This window comes from Glycine soja, chromosome 18 (assembly GCF_004193775.1).
Source record: "Glycine soja cultivar W05 chromosome 18, ASM419377v2, whole genome shotgun sequence".
Lineage (NCBI taxonomy): Eukaryota > Viridiplantae > Streptophyta > Magnoliopsida > Fabales > Fabaceae > Glycine > Glycine soja.
Genome location: NC_041019.1, coordinates 6,886,843 through 6,913,456, shown reverse-complemented (window position 1 = coordinate 6,913,456; position 26,614 = coordinate 6,886,843). Strand labels below are relative to the sequence as shown.

Here is a 26,614-nt window from a genome sequence, read left to right as displayed (position 1 = left end):
TTTTGAACCATATTGCCTCCCTTACTAGTATGCTTTCGCAGTTGTAGCATGCTTATATTTATTAAGGAAACAACCAAGTATCATCAATTGCAATAATTTGTAAACAAGCTTTTTAAATTCATTTTTTAACATACGATCAGACATATGTTACATACTTTTTACAAAAAAAAAGTAAAATAGTACTAAATATATCAACTGATAACATCTTTGGAAAATATTGTAAATAGATTAGTTATGAATAAAAACATGTTCACAAGAAAACCCAATGACTCAGAAATATGTATTGATATATGAAGTTTCAAATTACAGAACATGCTCAAAATACAAGAGATGGGTCGCACATATTAACCTCAAAAACATAAAAGTTTGTATAAAATTGTGTGTTCTGGAACTCAAACATTGATTGTAGTTTCTGTACAATAAAAAAATACTATAAAAAACACTCACTGTTCAACCTGAAATCCTCATGATAAACCAAAAAACTTTCCACGTGGGGTAGATCGGCTCCTTCTAAATTCAGGCGTGGATGCATTGCTTCCTTCTTTAATATTGCTACCCGAACCATTCACAACTTTGTTTTCAACTTTGCTAACCAATAAAGGCTCTCCTGTTTGCACTATTCCTCTGCATGTGGACAAAAAGGTTCTATTATCATTAACCATGATGCTATTAAGTGTATGTTTGGATATGCGTTTGTAGAACTTATTTTTAATCTAGAAAATTGATTTTGACACACAATGTTGCTTGCAAACTTGAAATAAAAAATTATTTTGAGTGTGTAATTACCAAAACAACTGGAGTCTAACTAAAATGTATACATGGAACAAATAACATGATTCAAGTTAGTGTTGGTGCAAAAGATACTTATAATATATAACTTCACTGTGACTTGAGTCTAAAACTTGGAATTATGTTTTAATACAACGGCAAACATCAATGTCAATGAGAAAATCATGTTTGACCCATCTTAGACAGAAGATGAGGTATGCCAAACGTGAATCCAAACACACCCTTAAAAAGAAATAACTATAGTGAGTTAAACAAGCAAAGTTTCTCAATGCTAGTCTTAGCCATACCTTGATTCAAGGTTCTGAAAATTCCTAGCAAAGTTCTGACGTATTTTTTTGAGACTTAAAGCACCATGGACAGCAGTCTCCATAAATCTAAGATCATTTTCAGCCTCAGAGTAATCATTCTTTGGAGGTTGCTCTAAAGTGATTTCACCAGCAAAATCCATGTCAGGAATAAATGTTGGGATCAGATCAGGCTTTTGAATCTTAAAGGGTGATAGTTGAGGATGCTTGGCTTTAGCCATACTCTCAACCTTGCTTTTTCTAATACCACCTTGTCTTACTGCACTGAGTGCTTGCTTGAATTGTTCCTCTTCATGTTCTTGATGTACTTTCTTATAGTTGACCTTCTGGAGGTTGAAGAGTGTTTCAGAAATGTTTTCCTGCTTTACTGGCTCTTGTGAATTCACATACATTCTTGTGTTATTGTCAGTGGATGCAGCCACTGGCATTGTGGCAAGGGATTTGTTAGCTGGTACTCTAGCTGGAAATGGATGCTTTAATATTGGTTGGTTGTCTACTGTTTCAGTTTTGACCTTGCTTTTAATGGTTGTCCCTCTATCATTGGATAGTGATCTTCTTACTGGAGGGGATTGTGATCTTCCTTTCCCTGAGCTCACTAACTTTTCTTCCGTTAGTAGAGACATTTTTGGCATGGAGTCCTTGTCTATAAATGCTGAGGGAAACCTTGACCTTCTTTGCTTACCAGAAGAGCAACTTCTAGACTGGAAATAGAATTTCAAATCAAATTAGAGAAAATATATATGAATTATGCATCAGTATGGCACAATTTGCAAATCTATATTTACACATATTTCTTATAAGTAGGTATATCTTTTATTAAAAACCTCAAAGTTTCTATCATCCATGAGTCTTTGACCACTTTCATGCTTCATGTTGCCACTGGTACCATATTTTGGTAATTGAAAAGGTGAAACAGCTCTTGGTTTTTGAGAATCAATGGTGTTTCGAGCATTCCCAGCCTTACATTGCTCCAATTCAGCTTCCTTCTTCTCCAATGCTAATCTGAGACTTGATATCTAAGAAAGAAAGAACTGTTTATATATGTCATGCATGTTACAAAATTGCACTACTTATGACCAAAATCCAAACCTCTTCCTTTAAATCTCGGATTTCACCAGTTTCTTTGTTAGATTGAGCAGCTCCAAGTTCAATGGACGAAACCCTCTCAGCAAACTTGAGTGTGCTAATTGTCTCCCCAATAGCATTCAGTTCAGGATTTATATGAACAAACATCAAAGTTTTTGCATGCCCTCCTATTGATCAAACAACAAAAGAATGACAAATATCTTAAGTTAATTTTACAGAAATTCAAACAAGCAAACTGTGGAAATAACCAAATACATTAATATATGTATTCAAATTTCCAATCTTTTATCTACTTAATCTAACACCCTGGTCCCTGAAGAAATATCGTATATATAGTGCTAAAATAGTAACATTTGTAGTAACAATAAGGTTGTCAAAAGAGAAATGGAAAACAATTCCAAATCTAAATGCTTCTATAACCTATTATAATAAGTAATTTGCACCAAGGGAAGAAATTAAATTGAAAACTGTTACCTAAAGAATCTTGTAACACTTGTGTGAGCTTGCTATTCCTATAAGGGATATGTGGACTCTTCTGTGCCAAGGCTGAGATAACATCCCCAAGTGCAGAAAGTGATCTGTTTATATGTTGAGCCTCCTTTAGTCTCTCACCAACAGCCTCAGATTTTTCAACCCTCTCACTTCCAGCCAAATCCACAAGATGAAGACAACCTCTAAGAATGGAGTTGGAAACTAACTCCCTTCCTCTAACATGAACAGTCAAAACACTGCAATAGAAAAGTGAGAAGTTAATTGTCTATCCATCTGTCGCAACTAGGGTGGCATCTATATTCGTGAAAGTTGACACGTTACCTATGAGAACGACTGCTTCTCTCATTTAGAGCTGTAGCACCTACAGCACGGTTCTTCTGACCAATTCTCATCAAGTCTAGAACATCTTGAGTACAAGTAACCGGAACTAAAAATGCATCAGGCACATTGATGCCATTCAATTGAGAAGTGTTTCGTATGTCTAATGTATATCTTGTTAAGGAACTGAAAAGGCTACAAAATAAATATCATTGCTAATTTCCATATAAAATTAAGAAGTTGAGTTTTCTTGTTGAATAAAGGACCAAGATATAAGCATTGCTTAAAGGATATCTTCTGTTAGAGCCATCACTGACTAGTAAATCTCTCACTTGTTCATTGTAGATTTCAATCATCTGAACAAAAACTTCATATTTTATGGAACCAGCCCTTTCCTTTGATATATGAAATAAGTCACGCAAAGCCCTATAGTTTACACCCCATGTCTCTTCAGTTGTCAGATCAGGGCCACTCTGCACAAGCAAGTTAATAACATTAATATACATAAACAAGAAAAATAGTGAAATGACAAAATGCTTCATAATTGAACTTATTATAAACCTAGTTGTTTTCTTAATTCTGATGTATCTAAGGTTTCAAGGTCTATAAAATGGACATTCGTTGGCTGTATGTTGGTAAAGAACATATGCATGTATACCATTGTGTATGTTTTCCCTGAGCCAGTTTGTCCGTATGCAAAGATGCATACATTGTAACCATCTAAAACAGATCTAATCAACGATTGAGTGTCAGCATAAATTTGTTCTGCAAATGACAAAGAAAAAACATCACGAAAAGCTTCGTATGAGAATCAACAAGATATAAACTCTAAACAACATAACATTTATTTATTTGTAAGAAAACCATAAATTTGTTATCAGGATATGATACTAAGAGTCCATGAGCATTATTGGCAATTTGGCATATAAAGACTGTACACAAATAAGATGTACTCAATTTGTTATGAACAGGAAAGGTTTTATTGATTGAACAAGAAACAGGAGAAAGAATACTCCAAGTATTTTTTAATTTCCCCTTCACAAGAATAGATTGGATCCAACCAACTGCACTTTTTAGTTATAACTAATAAAATGTGCATAATCCCGCGAATTACTTCTGAATTAATTTAATTTTTCAATAATTTAAGAAAAAATATTTAAGGACCAAAAGGCTTTTTCCTTTCACAAAGAGACCATGCTTAATTTACAAATGATACAGATCATAATGAAACTCTTCCTTCAATTCTCTTATTTATGTCACTAACCCCCTCTAATTAATGTCCTAACTAAGTTTTTGTTCTCTCTCTCCTGACCCTAACTATGAAGCACAAGCACTCCAACATTGATACTTCCCAACACTAATACAAAACATTTCCAATAGTCCTTACAAAGTTTCCGACTATTTTTTGTTGACTTGGACATTTGAGTCAACTCTACCATATGGCCCAGCCAGTTAACCCAGTGCTCCGTAGCTCCTAACACAATTTTAATCTTTACACTACCATACTTATATTAAAAAGAAGAAGAAAAAGATGCCAGTGTCATATTTGATATCCATGTCAGAAAATGTGTTTCATAATTCCTAACAAAATTTTAACCTTTAGAGCAAATAAACAAAGTACATACTGACCCAACACAACTTTTCAGTAATATGTTGAAAAATTAAAATACCTTGTGTTACACTTGTTCCAAACACCTTATTGAATGAAAAAACCCTTCTAGCATCTTTTCCATGTTTAAGGGGATTTACTATCATCATATCTCCATTTTCTCCAATGTAGTCTACCGTTGACGGTCCATTTGATTGTCCTGGTAAGAATGGCCTCACTCTACAATAGACCCTAATGGCTCCTGTAAAACAGAAAATTTATTAATCAAAATATAATAAGTATATCTATTAAATTGATTGTAAGGAAACTGGATTCTTGTGCACCTTTGAGGTCTTGTACTTGATTGTAAAGAAGGCGGTTCTCCTCCAAAACTTTGTGGTAGGAAGAGGAGGCCACTTCAAGGCTTTTGATATGATGCTCTAAGACAGAACTCAAGTCAATCTAAATAATAACATTAAAAACTTCTACAAACAAGGAAGATACTTTTAAGGAAAACCAATTCTTAGATGGTTACCTAGCCTACTCAATTCTTCTTCCCATTCTGATTGAATTTGTCTGACCTCCAATTTTGTCTCTTCAAAAAAGTACTTCATACCCTGAAGCCGGAGAAAACTCTTAGCACATGATGCTAAAAAGATAATCTAAGCTCACATGTAAAAGTTACAACTAACAAGAGAAGTAAGGCTTACTGTCCAATTTATACCTCAAGTTGTTTCTGTTGAGTATTGATTACTTCAACATATTTTTCAGAATAATTGGCATTCTGTCGAATACTATCACGCTTTCCGCCACAATTGCAGAATTTGGAGAAATCATTTGATGCCAAACTACTTCTTTGGTTAAGATATAGTGAGATGGCTTCTATGAACTCTCTCTTTGAGAGACAACCAATATCACCTTTAAGTATTTTCTTAAGGAAAAGTCCAAGCTGCAAAAAATTGTCAAAAAAGGTGTGCTTTAGAAAACCTTTATAAGGGAAAGCAAAATGCTAAATGATTGCAAATTGTGAAGTTAGGAAACGCATGTAAGCCGCAATACACATCAGTAATCTATGAAGTACCTGATTGCCTTGAGAAACAAGCAAAGATGAGAAATCCTTGACTACCTTGCTGAGTAAGGTATCAATTACCTACAAATTGTCACCCATATCACTAATAAGACTGCATGAAGCAAAGGAATCTTTATGCAGATTATTATTAAAATATTCTAAAACAATAATCTTATTTGTCAATCTTACATATTCAATAGCGATGCAATTTCAACTGACATTATATTTGTCGATCTATCTTTTTTATGAAGAGCTTTTCATGCATAGCTTAGTGAGTAACATACTCTTTTTATAACATCCACCTACTAATCATTCAAGTTAAGAAACAAGTTTTATACAAACTAGAATATAAGCTACAACAAACTGGAAAGGATCTTACCGACCATTGCATTCAGAGGCAGATCTTCAATCCCATTATTGGCCTCTCTAAGGTAAGCCTGAAGAAGTCTGAGTCCAAAGTGATCATAAAGGAAAGCAAGAGCATTGGCAGTTCTGGTTTCTTCAATCAAGAAGTCTTCAGATAGTTGAAGAAATTCAAGCAATTGTTCATACTGTGATGATTCTGACTCATCCAGTGATTCATCAGCACTTTCACTGCCAACTGTGGAGGAAGGAGACTTCTTTGGAAAGGAAGTGATCCTCACAGTTCCACCATATCTCCACACACCAACCCCACCAGATAACTTCCATTCATAAAATCCTTTCAAACATAGAATGCAGTCCACAACTTTATTTGATGAACCTCCCTGCATTTTCAAGTTACACAAACCCCCTTCAACAGTAAACTAAAAAATATTGCCAAAAGAAATAAAGAAACAAATAAAATCTATAACTGAGACTGAGAGTGAGACAAGGTGTTATCTTTAATTTCAAAATGGCAAAATGTGTTTGGAACAAATTTTTTTGAATTGATTTTGTTTACAAAAATTACTTGTTTCTATTTTAGTTTTAATTATTTTGATTAATAATTTAGCATACGCTAGTTTAGTTATCTTCATATTTCTAATAAGAGTGACTACCAAAGTATTCTGTACATTTCACTGATATTTTTAAATTTAAGAAAAATATATAAAAAATAAAGAATATCTATAAAAAATATTTTAAATTATTAAAGCAACGTACATAATCAATTCAAGTATAAATTCAAAAGTATACACTAGAATGTAGATATAGATATATATTAAAAATAAAATAGAATATATGTGTGATTCATTCAAAAGAATTTGCATTAATAATTAATATAAAATAAGTTTGATCCTTCTTATAATCTTTTTTACTATTCTTTTTACTTGCTAAAGAATTAAGGAATTAATTTACAATTCAGATGTTAATTTATAAATTAATTAGATGCAGTTGTCAGATCAGGGCCACTCTGCACAAGCAAGTTAATAACATAAATAACACAAATCAACAAGATGCATATCAAATCTATATCTAAATGCATACAACTAAGGAATTAATTTATAATTCCAAAATAAATTTTTCTACCAAGATTAAGGAATTAACTCTCAAATCAAATATCCAAGTAATACCAATAATTCCATAATTAGAAAGACAGTGAAAGAAGACAAAAGAGCAACTGGGTCCAAACCTTCTCCAAATCAGATGCTTCAAATGTGAGAAGCTGCATATCCTTAACAGCCTCCAAAAAGTTCCTCATGTTCTCAAAATACTGAATTGCAGAATGGGCCGCCCCCTCTGCAGACTGGACAGCAAGCCCAGGATTGTCCACCACCTATTCAGCCCAATACAAAAAGCAACCAAATAAATAAAAAAAAGAACCATTCTATTAGGAAAAGAAAAGAAAAACAGAAAATTCAAATACAAGTGATGAGAAATTATTGTAGTCTCAAACAATTTCTACACAATACCTAATTGATTATATTTTTCATAAATTTCAAAAATTAACTATATTACATAAAAACCATTTTTTATAATTTTTTTAGTCACCACAGTTTTTTTTACATTCACACAGAACTCAAATCTAAGATGTTATTTAAGAAAATTAAATTTAGTAACATTCAAACCAACCAATTATTAATAACAACATAATAATCTAAACCTATCTAATAACTGATAATGAGGAAAAATGGAAAAGGGAAAAGACACAAAATTGGAAAGTGGCAAAGGTGGGACCTTAAGGACAGCACCGGGGTTGACTTTGTTGAGGACATTGCATAGAATGAGGCCATTGCGGAGTGAAAGGCAAAACTCTTCTTCGGAGGGAGTTGGAGAGAGTGATGAAGATGCAAAGTGGTCCATTTGGCGTAGCCATTCAGTTGCTTTGTATCTTCTCGAAGCTTCCACCATTCAACAAAAAACACCAAACCATTTTCATTACAACAACAACTAATTACTAATATAATCGTCCTCATTGCAGATAATAAAGAACAATGGTGTAATAAATCAATTTAGTTGCGTGGTTACTATACATAGTTCTAAGGGCTATTCAAGAATAATTCGATTAATTGATTACTATTCCCACCATTCCACACCGTTTCAACAGTAAACAATTGTTTTCTCTTCTATTTGGGCTCTTAAACTTTAAATTTGAGCAAACAATATTTTTATTTTAATTTTATAAATAATATGTTTTTTAAAAGTTCAAAAAAATCTATTTTATCTCTCCTCAAAAAAAGTATTTTATTAATTGTGAAATTTTGCGCAATTAGTGCCTGGTTCACAAATCTTAACTTTATTTGGGTTTTTGGTTACAATCTTAAATTTATTTGTAAAAATGATAAATTTTATTGGAAATAAACTAAATTCACAGGCTTACATTTCAGGGACGAAGATAAAGCAATATAAAAGTTTTTTTTTCTTTTTTTCAAAATAAAAGCACATTTCATGTCTCTATTTTCTAATTTTGCTCCACCCTTGAGGTAAGTGAAAGATGTGGTAGCTAGGAAGGCAGGAGAAAGGAAGACAATGGTCGTGTTATGTCAAAATCATTCCCAAAAAATGTTAAGGGACAGTTATTTAGAAATTAGGTGGAATTAAATTTGATAAAATTAATTTTATATTGTTAAATATAATTAAAATGTATGTCTAAATTAATTTAATTAAATTATAAATTTTACATTGAAACATATGACACAAAAAGAAAACAAAAATTGTAAAGGATATGATAACCAAAGTGACGATGAATTAAAAAGAAAAAATGTCAAAGTTAAAGGAAACTAGCAATAATTAATAGCAGCAAAGTGACACTTGAGATGTTACAAGATTATGCTGCTTGTTCGGTTTTAATCGATAATGTCAAACATTATGCTCTAAAATTATAGTTAGAGAACTCTTTCCGTCATGATATTTTTTTATTTGCACCAAGCATATCTCTCTATTGATAATAGAAGACTAATTCCTTTCGAAAAAAATAAAAATTACTAATGAGTTTTATTTTTTTCCAACAAAGTCTTTTTTTTATAAGATTATAAATCAAGTTTCTGATAAGATATTTAAGAAACTTAATTATCTTTAATTATGATAGATCTTATTGATTTTTTTTTTTACTATGGTACTTAATTAAGAGGTGGGGTGCTACACCGTTATTGAGAGGTGGGGTGCTAACTCATTTCAGTACACACACTTTCCCCCACTGACTACTCTTCATCATCAATCTCTTGCTACATCTCATTCTTTTTCTTTTCTAGCTAGCCATTATTTGTTTAATATATAAAACCTAACCATTGCCTTTTGTATTTTTAACCTTGGTTTTTCTGCTTTTGTTAAGTAAAGGGGTCCAAGTAATAATTTGGTTGACCCAAAAAGAAAAAAACACAAGTAGGAAACAAATAAATTACGTTAAAAGAACCAAATGATATGTTGTTTCTTTTCTTTTCCTCGGGTCATAAGAAACAAACATCGCACCTAGAAACGTGCCTCAACTCAAGCATCTTTTGTCAATTATTTACTTTTTGACAAAGAACTATTATATTCTTCTTCTTTTTCTTTTTCTTTTTCTTTTTTTTTCCTGGAAGAGGAACTATACACCACAGATGTGCACCATTTTTGTTTAAGAAAGTTATTTCTACTTTCATAAATTTGCAATCTGTACCCTTTTGCTACTTCCAATAAGCTTTTCCAAGAGAAGAAAATACGGGTTCCCAATTTAGGATATGAATTCTCTATTGAGAGAAAAAAAAGGAAGTGAAGTTATTCCCTCCATTTCGAATGAATTAATGTGTAAAGTTTTTATACACGGGTTAAGAAAAAGAATTTCTATAAGACAATAGTATGAAGAGATGAAATTGGAATAAACATTTTAATGTTTTATTAAAAATTGAAAACATCAAATATATAATTTTTTAATATTAAAATATCAATCAATTAGGAATGAGAAATATATAGGATCAATATACTAATCATTGGACTTGATTCACTTGATGTTATGCAGTTATAAACTCATAGCCATGTCTTGAATTTTCTAATAATTTTATAGATCAGTAGTATTTTTAGAGATGAAAACAAGAACAATAGTCAGAATTTAATTAGGATACATTGTGAGTGTACAAGTTTATATATTACCAATCATCATATCATGAAAATTAATATTTATTTCAAAAGTTAAAAGTTATTTTATTGGTTTTTGTTCTAAAAAAAATTATACTAATAATGTAGCAGATTAAACTATAATATTTATATATCTGGTATTTAACTGCACTCATTATACACCTGTATTTATATTTAAGTAGATATTAATGGCATAGTGTAATTAATAGGAGACAATTGTTACCCACATTAAAAAAACATACCTGTTTCCTCTGCCTTCCTCTGAGCCAATTCATTATCATTGAAACTCTCATCTGTGGCAGCAGTGCATGAAGGCTCCTTGTTGATGGAGACCAAACCCTTCAATCCTCTCTTTGAAGGAGATGTGAAAAATGAGTTTTGGGAGCTCTCTTGTGGCATCTTATCTTAATTTCTCTGATAATTAACCAAGGAAATGAGCTAGATAACAATATAGTAGTATATATGTATGCTTATTAATATTTTCTCACCATAAACAATTGCATAAAAAAAGTTGCACACACAACATAATTCTTTTATGTATGATATCCAATGACAAAGTCAAGAGGGAAAAAACAAATAAATCGGGGTAGCTTGATATATAGCAAGCATAGAACTAAACTTGCCATGATCAACATTTAAAATAAAAGAAGAAGAAGAAAAACAAGACATATTTGAAGAAGATAAAAAGTTAAATTACCTGGGGAAAAAGTGGAAGGTTGAGAGCAAGAAAGTGAAGTTTTGTGAATGAGGGTATGGAAGTGGAAGGAGGGTTATAATGGCTAATGTGAATGAATGAGTTAGCATTCAAGAGCACGAAGAGGGTTATGTTTAATGCTTAATTGGCTTCAATGTTAGTGTATGAGTGGAAACTGTGGAGAAAAAAGAGAGAGATGCAAGCAAGAAAGAGACACATGAAAACTTTGAATGGCTTAATTTCAAACATTGTCAATTGCATTCTCGGATTCTAATATAGGACTAGAAGACGGCGTCATTTGACGGAGATGCGACCTGTCATGCCATCATATATTCATATCCTTTTAACATTCTTAAATATGATTTATTAATAAATTAATTTAAATATGATTTTTAAAATAATTATTGTAAAAACAAATAATATTTCTATGTTACTATCAATATATTTTGATTAAATTTGTATAATATATATATATAGAGAGAGTATATTGTAATTTTTAATTAATTGAAAGTGTAAAAATATTTATACTGAAAATTAAAAAAAAATCAAATGGAAGTATACAAAATAAAGTACTATAAGATTGAAGTTGCTATACTTTTAATATATTTATGATTAACTATACCGACAAGATTACTTATTATTAATAAATAACCATTTAAAGACAATAATGGCATATATAAATGGCATGGCAAGCACTTCCTACCAGTACCATGGTGTACTTAATTGTTACTCAAGATTATTGAAAATATAAACTAAATTTCTCCTTTGGAGAGTTAATCTGGGAAGGTAGCTATTTTTGCTTCTTAGCATTAGTGTATATATATATATATATATATATATATATATATATATATATATATATATATATATATATATATATATATATATATATATATATATATATATATATATATATATAGCCTGTAAAAAAACATTAGTATATTAAATATTATTATTAATTATTAATTTATAACTTGATCGTTTATAATTGAAGTGACTAGTAATAAAAAAATGTGATCATTAATAAAATATTGAGAAAAATATATATCATAATGTAAATTAAATGTTTTACATGCCTTTTTTTTATTTTTCGACTGCGACATGCTTTTTTTTAATCTAATCATTATTCAGGTTAAGTTTTCGAAATCGATTTTTTTTCAGTAAAGGCTTTTTTTTTCTTTCGAATATGATGTCATGGACTACTCATTTTTAATATCAATAATATTAACTTGGTAACTATCATATATGAGAATGACTATTTTTTATTAATTATTCACATCACATTAGCTATTAATAGTCATTGGGTAGCTATCTAAATGGTCAAACAATTTGATATTAGTAGCCAACAGCTATGACTTATAGTTAAATAAAGACTCAAGTTTGATTTTACATTTAGAGAGAAAATAATAATAATGATAATAATGTAAAATAAATTACAATATAGTGTAAGAAAAATTTATTAACTCTTCAATAATAATCACTCTACAAGTCACACAAAATTTTATTTTTAATTAATTTTTTTGGAATCATATTTAATTAGTGGATAGTGTAAAATATTTTATATAAAAATGTATCTTTTTTTACATTTATCGCTCATTCATGCTAGAGCTATGAAGGTAAGTTTTAACATATGTGAAATAAAGTATATAAATGTTGAATTTTTTTTAATTATTAATGTGACTCAATTCATTTAACTTGCAATTCAAATGGCCGACTGGAAGGGATTGGACTAATTCATATCAATCCATTTTTATTTTTTAAACTGTAAATTTTTTCCTTTTTTGTTATAAATTTACTTGATATTTTTATTTTACATTATTTTTCTTTAAATTTATTATTAGTATAAAATAGTGCTAGCTACATTCTAAAATAATAGTTATTTTAGGGTACCTTTAGGTGATGACAAGTTTTTTTTGTTTTTTTAAAATATAATTGTGAAATAAAATGTTTCATTAAAAATGTAGTTAAAATGATTTTAAACTCGATTTTTTAAAACACTTCTACCTTTAATTTTAAAATCAAGCAAAAAGAATTTGTGAGTTTAATTTTTAATTTTAAAAAAGCACACTTCTCATTATCATCACTAATAGTGTTATTATCACTACCAATATTGTCATCACATCATCACTATCATCGATCATTATCATTTTTATTGACACCAACATTACAACTATTGATATTACTAGTATCATTATCATTATTATCACCATCACTATTATATCATTTGTACCAATATCATTATCATTATCACTATCGACGTCTACACCACCTCCATCAATACTAATACAACCATCAATATTATTATTGTTGTCTTTGTCACTACAAAACACACCCTTAATTTCAAAACTTTTAAAATGAGTTTATCGTGGAACTAAAAATTAGAGAAAACTAAAACTAATCAATTTTTAAAAACTGGTTTTTAAAACTTTTTTAAACTAAAACTAAATAATGATTGTAGTTTTTAAAATTTTTAAAACCTACAACTAAAAATCACCTCAAATAGACCCTTAATTAGTTTTTACTTTTTGTTTCAAAATAACAGTCTAGCTTTGTTATGCTATTTTTTCTAACAATATCACTAGATATAATTAAGAGGATAAAATAATATTTGTATTGAAAAGAGACCTCAACCATAAAAATAAGTTTTTTTTAAGAACAATAAATAAGAAAAAATAAGCTTTTTTTAAGAACAATAAACATAAGTTGGTGTATAGTAGAATGTATTTGTTATTGGTTGATAGTAAGATAATTTATGGCAAAAATAATTTCAAAATTTAAGATATTTTTATTTAAATTTATATCAATTGAATGTTTCTTAATCAATATGTCCCAATTTTAAAAAACTATTACTTTTGGAATGCGGGTAATATTTTGTTAGACTTTTTGTATTTGTGTTTTTTATTTTTCTATATTTTTCTTATACTTTTTATCAAAAAAAAATTGGTGAGTTAGCAACTCACTTATCAACCGAGTAGTGTATTTTTTGGTTTAAAAAAAACGTGAACTAGATTTACTGACTCACTTTTTGAGTAACTTGTTATTAGACAACTTAGGTGAATCGAGTTTACTCACTTTCAGAACTCTAATTCATGGATAATCCACACTTTGATATTTACTACTATATCAATTGTTGTCACTTACTTTTTTGGAAGTTAATTAAAATGATCTAAAAGTGTAAAGTTTTTTTACATTGATATTGTTAAATATGATAAAGATCGATGAACTATTATAATGGTTACGTTAAAAGTTATATCTAAAGTAGTTTTTAATTTGAGTGATAAATAATAGTCATTAAAATTTCATCAAGAATTTATTTTTATCTTGTTTTTTTATCGCCATCAAATGTTAAGGCATCAATTTACAAGATAAACGTTAGCAATTAATTTTGCCAAAATTTATTCTGACAAAAAAAAAAAGGAAACAGTATATAAACCACTGCGTTAATTAATCAGTGCACCAATTATTACATTATAATCTATAAACTTTAAAAAAATACTGAAAATTTCAGTGTTATCTTCTGAGGGACGACATATTAATAAAAAGTTGGATAATTAAACAGCAAAAAAGGAACTAACAAAGGAAGAAATTTTACGATCTTTTGACTGAAGATTAATCAAAATGCTTGGTAGCACTGAATTCGATCAATCGATTGATTACTTTAGAACAAAATATATCAGTGAAGAAACTGCCCCATTCTTTTCTCATATTTAACTGTTTCTTTTTCTTTTGTTGAGAGTTGAGACTGATGCGATGTACTTTGTTTTCATGTTTGGGAGAGAAAATCAAAGGAAAGATAAAAAGAAGGGAGACCAGAAATCCACGGAATATAATAAATCACACATGAATTACAATTATAATAAGATTACATTAGTTATTGTCTGAATAAGACATAAATAACCCTACATTTGATGAGTGGCAAGTGGAGAAGATAAATGCTATTACGCTGAAAACATATTATGATGTCCACAACTCCACATATTGCTTCACCGCAAGAATAAAGGCAAATCAATATATTGTATGTGACACCAGTTTTAGAATTTAGCTCCTTTTTTTTAAGCAAGAAATTTAGTTAAAAGATAGCTTATTTGATGAGAATTCTCCTGTTTTATGCTACATATTTTTATATGACTAATACGTGAGATTTCTAATATACATTTTTCATGTTGAGAAGGATTACGTACTCATATAAAGTTTATTTGTGAATGATTTGACAATGTCTCGATAACTGGTGATTTAATAAATCCAATACCAATCATTAGAATATAGACTTTGATATCTTAATATTTAAATTTATAGTCTAACTTCATTCCAAAAATTAATTCATGAGAATTATTTTCTATTTATATATGCATTATCTTTTAATTATATCGCTATCCAATTGAAGATCTTCAACCATATACCATAAATTTTGTTGAAACAGAATAAGAGGTAAAAGGTGGAATATTTGATCCTGCTGTTTCTGAAGGTTGTATCCCTATACTTTCAATCATTGCGGAGGCTAGCTGTGTGCTTTTCCGCGTTCTACATTTTGCACCCCATTTAATGGACCACAAAGAGGACCCTCTCATTTCTCTTTTTTCTCTCATTATTTTGTTGATTCACTTTGATAGGCTTTCTTTTAGGTTGGTTAGGTTAAAGATGGAAGAAACTTCACTTACAAGCATGCATGAAGTAGCAATTAATTGTCTTTTAATATTATTAGTATTAGACTTAGTTCTTTGTCAAAAGAGGGGAATTACGAAATGGATAATTGCTAATCATAAAATGATTTTTCACTAAACAAGCTCCATCCCCATGCGAACCCTAGTAGGCAAATTTACTGTATAGGGTTTTTTTAAAAAACAATTTACGAAACAGGGTCTGTTTCGAAACTAATTGCAACGGGGGTCTAATATTTACGTTGATTCCGCCATTCCTACTGGCGGCAAGCATGTATCGCCACTGCCATCAGCGATATACATGTGTACCGCCATTGCCAAAAGCGAAACCAAAGCTGACTGGGCTGGTATCGCTAGTAGCACCAGCGATATAGGTGCTGACTGGGACTGGGCATTCCGCCAGTAGCACCAGTGAGACCCAGGCACCTCACGTTCTTCACGTTCACGTCCTTCACGTCCTTCTTTTGCATAGCTTCTGGCTTACACAGCTTAGGCCACTGTTGTTTGCAGTAAGGTCACATCCAGGTTAGGGTTCTATTCATTTGCAGGTTAGGGTTCTGCATTGCAGGCTAGGGCATGACATGGTAAGGTTCACATGGGTACAGTTTGATTCACATGCGCCTGTAATTATTGTGGAGAAGATTATGGGTGTAAATTGGCTTTAAATAGGAGTATTTCTAACAAAAAAAATTTCACACAATCAAAGATAGTCCGAAGAGAGAAACAAAGAGAAACAAAGCATCTGAAGAAGAGAGAAAGAAAGCAGTCCAAAGAGGAGAGGGCAGTTTCCAGAATTTTGCTATTTTATTCAAAGTTAGTGATTTATTTAAAATAAGAATATTTTGTATTTATTTAAAAGAATGTTTTTTATTGAGTGAGGGCGAGCCCTGGTGCAGCGGTAAAGTTGTGCCTTGGTGACTTGTTGGTCATGGGTTCGAATCTGGAAACAGCCTCTTTGCATATGCAAGGGTAAGGCTGCGTACATTATCCCTCCCTCATACCTTCGCATAGCGAAGAGCCTCTGGGCAATGGGGTACGAAGTTTTTTATTGAGTCAATTTTTTAAAACCTTCTTTCATTTTGTTTGAAGTGTAGTAATTTTGTGAATTAGATTTTTTATTTAAAAATAATTTGCAGTAATTAATTGTAAGCCTATATTTTTAATGGTTTTTGTGTTTGAATTTTTTTTAAGTGTAATTCTTCCATTTATAAGCCTTCCATGTTGTGTTTGAAAATTTGTTGAAGTTGAGGAATTTTTCATAGAGCAACCAAATAGATTTTTGTAATTTTATGATTGACAAAATATTTATTTGAAGTAATAATTGTTTTTTTAGAAAAAAAATTGAACGTGAAATTTAAGCGTATTAATTATTGTAATTAGGTGTTACAAATATTTAACTGATTGTCTTATAGTTTAAGCGTATAATTTTATGAATTAGATCTTTTATTTAAAAATCATTAGCAATAATTAGTTGTAAGCCTTTTTTTATGATTTTTGTGTTTGAAATTTTTTTAAGTGTAAGCCTTCCATTTATAAGCCTTCCATTTTTTTTGTGAAATATTTTTGAAGTTGAGCAATTTTTCATAGAGCAAGTAAATACATTTTTTTATTTTTATGATTGACAAAATATTTAATTAAAGTAATAATTGACCCTGTTAGAAAAAAATGTGAACGTGAAGTTTAAGCGTATTAATTATTGTAATTAGACCTTAGAAATATTTACCTGATTCCCTTATAGTTTAAGCGTACTAATTTTGTAAATTATAATTTTTATTTAAAAATTATTAGAAGTAATTATTTGTAAGCCATTTTTTTATGGTTTTTGTGTCTAAATTTTTTTTAAGTGTAACCCTTCCATTTTGTGATGGAAATTTTGTAGAAGTTGAGAAATTTTTCATAAATTATTTAATTAGAGTAATTTTTTTTCATAAATGTTTGTGGCATGTAATACATTCCATGGCCACGCTCCGCCATTTGTTGGGAATATTCTTCCGCTTCAACAGTGTCCCTTCTTCTGTCTATCCCCTGAGTTTCAATACTTGACCGAAGCATGTGAAACTGTTGTGCAGGAAATTGACGCTCTGATGCGGGACCATGTGACACTGGCTCAGTGACTCTCTCTTGCTCTTCGAATAAAATTGTAATTTTTTCCACATAAGGCACGAGATCATCAAATGTGCATGTATTCCTCCCTTCAGGAAACACCATGTATTGTAATGCCTCCGCAACTTCACCCTGCATTTATAAGGGTAAGAAAATTAATGCCCATCATTAAATAAAAGTTCAAGTTAAAATTTGCAAAAAATTAAAAAATACCAATGTAGCCGTCTTTGCATTTTCTGGGTCAACAAACATCTTTGTCTTTCGCCTATACCAGACCATGTAGTCCGAGTTAAAACTCAATAGGCCTTCTTGTCGGGGATAAGCGTCGACCCTAAATGCATGGCGATTATTCCACTGTTGAATCATTGGGGCGAACAATTGCCCCCAATTTTCGTCATGTTTCCCCTTTAATGTTATGCCATGAATGTTTAGGGGTTGTGAAGGAGACTCTGGAACTGGTTGCTGCATCCCAAATTGTCTCAAGACTCTGTCCGGTTGGTGCCACTCAATAACTTGGAAACAAATTAGTGGCACCACCGCGTACCACGCGAGACTTCCGATTAAACAAACGGGAGGCAACAATGATAAAACGGTTGATGGGTAAAGCTCCCACACAAACTGCATATAACAACATAGTTGTGAACATTGTAGTAAAATAACACATAATTTTTTATTTTACAAATATAATACCATGTTCTTACCTCATGACGTTTCATAATATCCAGCTTGCGACGAAAAACTCTCACATCATCATTGTCGATATGTTAGTTTCCACGTCGCAGCCACCTACAAAGATTAAAATTTAACACATGTCTAAAACCATTTATTCTATTGAAATGAAAGACGCTGTTAAAAATGACTAACATGTGTCCCAATGGTGTATTTTCTACTTGGGAAGGAGTCCTCTTTGGAGCCAAGGTTGGACATCGCTCCCATGCCCACAGTTGTAGTAAGATGCACATACCTCCGATTGATTTAGTATTATAATCGGTGGCACTGCACATCTCTCTATATAGAAAACCAAGTACGGCAGCTCCCCATGCATATGTGCCACATTCTTCAAAGTCACGTAAAAATTGAAGGTACCTTAGCGAAACTTTGTTACTGCTTTTGTCAACGAACAAGACACCTCCAATGAATCTCAGTATCCATGCACGGGCAAACCTTCGTACTTGTTCTTCGTCGTCGTCGTTATTTATTTGTGCAAAATGATGAGTCAGCCAACTTAATTTAACCATGCTACCTTTAATTTCACCTTCATGTGGTCTGACTCCCAATAATTCCTCACATAAATCAGCCCAATCAAGATTTGTTGGACCGATTAATGGTAAACCATCCACACTTATACCTAACAATACAGAGACGTCTTGGAGAGTAATAGTACACTCTCCGCATCTCATGTGAAACGTATGTGTTTCCGGCCTCCATCTTTCTATCAGAGCACTAATTAATGAGGCATTTATTTTTAAGTATCCCATCTTTATAATCTAGCCGAAATCAGATTGTTGAAGAAAAGGAAAAATTTGCTCTGGAATTTGTTCTTCCCCTTGATACGTGGGGACAACTCGTCTTATATGTAATTTTTTATCTTGTTCCCCATTCCAAACATGTTCTGAAACATGCTTAGGTTGCATCCATAATACATCAGCATCGATGGGGCCAGACTTAATGTTAATATGTGATGAAGATGATGATGAAGATGTCATTGTTACTGCAAAATCAAATATAATACAAAAAATGAATAAATCAATTTATACATTATTTGTAAATAATATAAATTAAACTACGCACATTTATAAAAACATTATTAAATATATAACAATAAATTTGTAAAAAATCAATTCATTTATCTATACTATCTATATATAACATACAAAATTAAGACACTAAAAAGGCAAATTTACTTCTATTTAATATTATAATTATTTATTTACCTATAAAATGCTTAAATTTCTAAAGCTAACTAATATTACAAAAACTAAAAATTTAGGTGTGTCTAAAATTTACAAATATATACCTAAAGCTAATATTAACAACTGCCTAATACTACAAAACCTAATATTACGTATGCCTTCCTAAAGTGTATCATGCATGTATATATATTTATTAGGCTAAAGTATCAAAATGCATGTAAATATATACTTAATACTACAAAACCTAATATCACATATATAAAATTTAAGAATATATACAACAACTAAATATATATACACCTAATATTTTTATACTAACTAAACAAATATATAATATTTTCATAAGTAACCAAATAATATTTTAAGCCAAATATTATTTTCAACCAAATATTATTTTCATATATATATATATATATATATATATATATATATATATATATATATATATATATATATATATAACAATACATACAATAACTAAATAAAATATTTAAACTAATTTAAACTTAGAATTTTTATTACGTAAAAAATATATCTAAATGGTAAGAGCACACACTAATTAACTTAGAATTTAAACAAACTCATACTAACTAATATAATATTTAAACAAACTTAGAATTTAAACTAAATAAAATATATCTATTAATACATAAAAAAAAACCAATACAATACCTACTGATCCTAACTAATTTAAACTAAAAATTTTTATTAACACTAACTAACCTACTATTTACATACTTATTAACAGAATATATAAATTTTATTTACTTTCAAAAACACTTACCAAGTAAGGGTGGGCACACACTTGAAGGAAAGGAAGCCACGCACCAAATTTGAACCAAGGAGCACAAAGCAAGAAGCACACAGCAAAGCAAGAAGAAGCACACACGAAAGCACAAGCTCACACTCAATGCAAGCGTAAATAAGGTTGAAGCATTTTTTTTATAGCTGAAAACTTACCCACCAACGTTCAAATTTTTAACGTTCACATGCAACGTTTTCTACAAACCCTAAGCCTATCTTTTTTAGACTATACACTGCAACCCCCTGCAAGCATCTTTTTTTTCACACTGAAACACTGCAAGCCTATACCCATTTTTTTTTCAGACTGAAACGCTGCAAAAAGCATCTCCTACGCGTTCCGCAGGTGCCAATGGCGGGACTGCCCACGTTGGCATGTCCCGCCAATACGAATGGCGACACGAGGTGAGTCAGCTTTGGTTCCGCCAATACGAATGGCGACACCAACCCAGTCAGCTTTGGTTCCGCTTTTGGCAATGGCGGTACACATGTGTATCGCTGATGGCAATGGCGATACATGCTTGCCGCCAGTAGGAATGGCGGAATCAACATAAATATTAGACCCCCGTTGCAATTAGTTTCGAAACAGACCCTGTTTCGTAAATTGTTTTTAAAAAAAACCCTATACAGTAAATTTGCCAACCCTCGTATATTATATTTCTGCATATGGTTTATCATTCTCTCGTGTCTTCGACTTGGCCAATTAGTCAGTTACATACATATTTTTGTTTTGTTCATTACTATAGGGTAGAAGGGAAACATATTATTATTATTATTATTTTGGAAAAAATGTAAATTATATTAAACCAAAATGATAAAACAATAAACGGGGTATACCCCGCAGTTACATATTATTATTATTATTATTATTATTATTATTATTATTTAGGCGCCGTCTCTCTCCCTCTTAAATCACTTTCTTTTGAAAAATGAGTTTCTTGCCATTAGGATTTTTAGAAAGTTTTATATAAAATATGTTTGTTAATAGTTATTACTCGATTTTCCTAAGAATTATATAAACAAATACTGCAAAATAATTTAGTAGTTTTACTCTTATAACGAGAAAGTGAGAAAGTGAGAAAGTTTGGTTTTCCTATATTCGTTAACATTCTTGCGAACCTCTTATAATATAAGAAATATTTCTATTCTGTTTTATCCAATATAAACAAAAATTCTCACGTCATTTTTAAAATATTAAAATATTTCACATATACCAAACATCATATATTGCATATTTGTAATTTTTTTACTGCATGCATTTGTAAAATATTGGTAAGAAATATTTAATTGTTGCAATTTAATGAATCGCCAAAATACTATTCATTAATTTAGCTTAACACAAATGTTTATCAAAATAATATCAGAATAGGTGATAGGTAGAAATGAGTTCTAAATTTTGATACTATCATTAAGGTTTAAATATTTTTTAGTTCTTGTAATTTAGTATTTTTTTTACTTTTTATTCTTGTAAAATATTTTATTTTTCTTAGTCCTTATAAATTATATTTTTTTTGGCTTTATAATACTTTAAATAATTTTTTACTTGTTTAAAACGTTATCTAATGTGATCTAAAATTAAAATAAAATAAATATAATTTGTAAGGACTAAAAATAAAAAATTATTTTTACAATAACAAAAAATAAAAAATACTAAATTGTAAAGAAAAAAAATATTTAAACCTAAATTTAATCTTAAAATCAATTGACATGCTAGAGAGTTGCATACTAAGCGTCAATGAGAGGGTAAATTAGGTATGCTGTTTATAGACTAGTTGTGTCAAGTAAAAAAAAAATGGATCAATTATATTAGTTGAAGAGCGTTTATGTATATATTGAACTTGACCCTTACCTTGATGAGTGGAGAAAAGGTGGACTAAAAAATAGAGCACACAATCTCATCTCTCATGTAATGCCAAACTGCCAAAGAGTTCTGTAGTTGCAAATAAACAACCTCAAACCTTTGTTGATAGAAAAAAGAAAAAGTGTGGCATTCTTTATTTCCTTTGATATGCATGAGTGAAATAGAAATTGTTGTTGCTCATAATTGATAGGGGGTCCATTGCCATTGCAATTGCACACTGGGATGCATTCACATATTATGATCATTCATTCACGCATGCTAATGAATCTGCTATTCTATTGCTAAACATTTCATATTTGCGTGCCTCTTTTCATATTTCTCAACCTATGCATGCATTGCACTTCTTTCACTCATCACTTTGTTACCCACTTTTCCATTCCATCTCATGAACGCCGTGTCTTTTTCTGCTCACAGAATTTTGCTTCTTACAATCTCATGGAGGTAAGGAAGAAAATAATAATTCTCATCTTGTTAGAACAAATGAGACAATGGGTGAAAGTTTGAAAAAGAAAAGAAAAAAAAAACTTCAAGTCCCACATCGCTCAGAATAAACACTTGAATAGTGTTTCACTATCTATATATAAAGAGTCTCTTTCTTCATTTTTTCTTGTTCCAATTGAGAAGCATTTCCTCAACTTTTCTTTCTCCCTCCCATATTTCAGTCGATGCATTTTCGGCAAACTTCTCCCTCTTTCTTTCTGTCGCACTAAATTTTTGGTTGGCTATTAGAGTGACTTTTCAAGTCATATTTTTCGGTTGGCTATTAGAGTGACTTTTCAGAGGGCGAGCCCTGGTGCAGCGGTAAAGTTGTGCCTTGGTGACTTGTTGGTCATGGGTTCGAATCCGGAAACAGCCTCTTTGCATATGCAAGGGTAAGGCTGCGTACAACATCCCTCCTCCATACCTTCGCATAGCGAAGAGCCTCCGGGCAATGGGGTACGAAGTTTTTTATTAGAGTGACTTTTCAAGTCATATTTCCAGGTGGCTTTAAAGTGACTTTTTAAGTCATACAAGATGGTGTAATTCTAGAAAGGTTCCCTCAATGCAATGGGAATCTTATACAGTGATCTGGGTTGTTTTATCTTGGGGATTTCGTGGTTGATAGTCTACTTGCACAATTTTTGGCAGTGCCATGAAACGTCTTAAAGAAAGCGACATTGTCTGCGACTCAACCAGTAATTTTTTCGGTTTGCCATAAATTATTTTTACAACAATTTTAAGACGTGTTTCGGTTCTGCCATGGCTACCGTAGATATTACTGGCTTGAACAACAATGACCTCAACAAACCTTTTAGGTTTGAAGGGTATCATTTCAAATGTTGGCAACAAAAGATGATGTTTTCTTTAACTATAAGGAAAGTTGCCTATGTTTTGAACATTGATATTCCAGTGATACCTGAAGATGCTGAGAAGGAAGTGAAGGATAAAATGACTATGGAATTAGCTCTCTGGAATGAAAATGATTACCTATGCAAGAATTTCATTCTGAATGGGTTAGCTGATGATCTCTATGATTATTATAGCCCATATAAGTCTACCAAATTAGTTTGGCTGGCTCTGGAAAAGAAGTATGATACTGAGGAAGCTGGGACTAAAAAGTATATTGTTAGCCGCTACCTCAAGTATCAAATGACTGATGATAAATCAGTAAAGTCTTAATCCCATGAGATACAGAAAATTATTCATGATATCATATCAGAGGGTATGGCTTTGGATGAGCAATTTCAGGTTGCTGTCATCATAGACAAGCAGCCTCCTGGTTGGAAGGATTTCAAAAACCTTCTCAGACACAAGACCAAAGAATTCTCTTTGGAGTCTCTAATCACACGTCTGCGCATTGAGGAAGAGGCACGCAGACAAGATCAGAAAGATGAAGTGTTGGTTGTGTCTCACAACAACACTAAAAGGAAGAACACAGGTACAGTTCTGAAGCCTACTGGCAAAAACTTTAAGAATCAGAACCACAATGTGAACAATACCTCCAACCGCAACAAGAACCCCCCAAGGGGTCCAACATGCTAAACAACATCCACCTGCCAAGAATAATCCTGGTGAACCATTCTTCTGCTACAATTATGGCAAACCAGGACATATGGCACGTAAATGCAGAAATCCTTCGATGGGAGGTGCTCTCCAGGCTAACATGACTCAAGAGCCATACATAGTTGTGATAACTGAGATCAATATGATTGGAGGATCAGATGGATGGTGGGTAGACACTGGCACCTCCCGCCATGTCTGCTATGATCGTGCTATGTTTAAAACATACACGAATGTTGAAAATAAGAAAGTGTTGTTGGGTCATTCCCACACCACTACTGTTGCTGGAACTGGAGATGTTGACCTGAAATTTACCTCTGGAAAGACTTTGATCCTCAAAGATGTGATGCATACTCCAGAGATGAGAAAGAATCTGATTTATGGTTTTCTTTTAAACAAGGCTGGGTTTACTCAGACCATAGGTGCATATTTATTTACTTTGACCAAGAATGGGGTATTTGTAGGGAAAGGGTACGCCACTGATGGCATGTTCAAATTGAATCTTGATATTAATAAAGTTTTTTCTTCTGCTTACTTGCTGTGTGATTTTAATATCTGGCATTCTAGACTTTGTCATATAAATAGTCGTTGCATATCTAACATGAGTAACTTAGGTTTTATTCCAAAGCTATCTTCAAATCACTTTGAAAAATGTGTTTTTTGCAGTCAATCTAAAATAACTAAGAAATCACATAAATCAGTAGTTAAAGAATCTGAGCCATTGGATTTACTACATTCTGGTATATGTGAATTTGATGGAACGTTGACCAGAAATGGAAAACGATATTTTATCACTTTTATTGATGACTGCTCTGATTATACATATGTATATCTTATGAAAAATAAAAGTGAAGCGCTTGACATGTTTAAGTTATATGTAACAGAAATTGAAAATCAATTCAATAAGAAAATTAAGAAACTTCGAAGTGATAAAGGCACAAAGTATGATTCTAGTTTGTTTAATGAGTATTATAATTTGCATGGAATCATACATGAGACGACTACTCCATATTCACTTGAAATGAACGATAAAACTGAAAGAAAGAACAGAATTTTTACAGAATTAGTTGTAGCTACTATGTTGAGTTCAAGTGCAACATCTTTTTGGTGGGGCGAAATTTTATTAACTATTTGTTATGTGCTAAATAGAATCCCCAAATCAAAAAGCAAGAAATCTCCCTATGAGATATTAAAGAAAAGACAACCAAATTTGTCCTATTTGAGAACTTAGGGATGTCTGGCCTATGTAAGGATCCCAGACCCCAAGAGGGTTAAACTCGCAAGTAGAGCCTATGAATGTGTGTTCATTGGTTATGCTATTAATAGCAAAGCGTATAGGTTTTATGACCTAAATGCAAAAGTGATCATAGAGTCAAATGATGCTGATTTTTATGAAAATAAATTTCCTTTTAAATTAAGGAATAGTGGGGGTACTTCATCCAGTCATCTTCCTGCTATTAGTAGTAAAAATCTTGCACAACCAGAACCAGAAATAGAGCCTCGAAGAGGTAAGAGAGCAAGAATTGCTAAAGACTATGGGCCCGATTATATGGCCTATACATTAGAGGAGGATCCATCAAACCTCCAAGAAGTTGTGTCTTCTTTGGATGCTGACTTGTGGCAAGAAGCCATTAATGATGAGATGGATTCTTTAGAATCTAACAAGACCTGGCATTTAGTAGACTTGCCTCTTGGTTTCAAACCAATTGGTTGTAAATGGATCTTGAAAAAGAAACTAAAACCTGATGGTACTGTGGATAAATACATGGCTCGCCTTGTAGCCAAGGGTTTTAGGCAAAGAGAGAATGTGGATTTCTTCGACACCTTTTCACCAATCACTAGAATAACATCTATTTGGATGCTAATATCTCTTGTTGCTATTCACAGTCTAGTGATACACCAAATGGATGTTAAAACTGCTTTTTTAAATGGTGAATTGGAAGAGGAAATCTATATGGAGCAACCTAAAGGGTTTGTGATTCATGGACAAGAAGATAAAGTCTGCAAGTTAGATAAATCTTTGTATGGTCTAAAACAAGCACCTAAGCAGTGGCATGAAAAGTTTGATAACTTAATAGTCTCGAATGGGTTTAAGGTGAATGAAAGTGACAAATGCATTTACTACAAATTTGTAAATAATATTTGCACTATCATATGTGTATATGTCGATGGCCTTCTCATATTTGGTTCAAATATTCATGTAGTGAACGATGTGAAATCATTGTTGTGTAACAACTTTGATATGAAAGACCTCGGAAAAGCAAGTGTAATCCTTGGTATTAAGATTACCAGGTCAAAAGAGGGTCATGCTATTGATATGGTTAGAAGGAAATATTAGTTTTTATTTACTTTTAGAAAATATTTGTTATTTTTACTTTATTTTATTAT

General features: G+C 31.4%; 1 protein-coding gene across 1 annotated transcript; it reads right to left on the bottom strand.

The window, feature by feature from the left end:
* Positions 1–249: 249 nt before the first annotated feature.
* LOC114394970 (kinesin-like protein KIN-14F) lies at positions 250–11,091 on the bottom strand. Its single transcript, XM_028356649.1, has 18 exons — positions 10,854–11,091; positions 10,399–10,570; positions 7,784–7,947; positions 7,239–7,382; positions 6,031–6,393; positions 5,660–5,728; positions 5,303–5,527; positions 5,114–5,195; positions 4,923–5,018; positions 4,661–4,840; positions 3,649–3,755; positions 3,285–3,463; positions 2,994–3,158; positions 2,655–2,908; positions 2,184–2,347; positions 1,919–2,110; positions 1,077–1,795; positions 250–624 (listed from the first exon to the last, which is right to left on the bottom strand). Exons 2-18 carry the CDS (start codon positions 10,553–10,555, stop codon positions 465–467), a joined length of 3,420 nt encoding a protein of 1,139 aa, XP_028212450.1. The 5' UTR covers positions 10,556–10,570; positions 10,854–11,091; the 3' UTR covers positions 250–464.
* Between the last annotated feature and the right edge of the window lie 15,523 nt (positions 11,092–26,614).

What these genes read in the sequence shown, in the direction of transcription:
- LOC114394970 (XM_028356649.1), bottom strand. Translation starts at nt 10,555, where the DNA reads ATGCCACAAGAGAGCTCCCAAAACTCATTTTTCACATCTCCTTCAAAG. An exon ending in TGGAACAAGTGTAACACAAG is followed by an intron (nt 3,756 to 4,660) that starts GTATTTTAATTT and finishes TGTCATTTGCAG; the next exon opens with AACAAATTTATGCTGACACT. An exon ending in TCCGAGATTTAAAGGAAGAG is followed by an intron (nt 2,111 to 2,183) that starts GTTTGGATTTTG and finishes TTTCTTTCTTAG; the next exon opens with ATATCAAGTCTCAGATTAGC.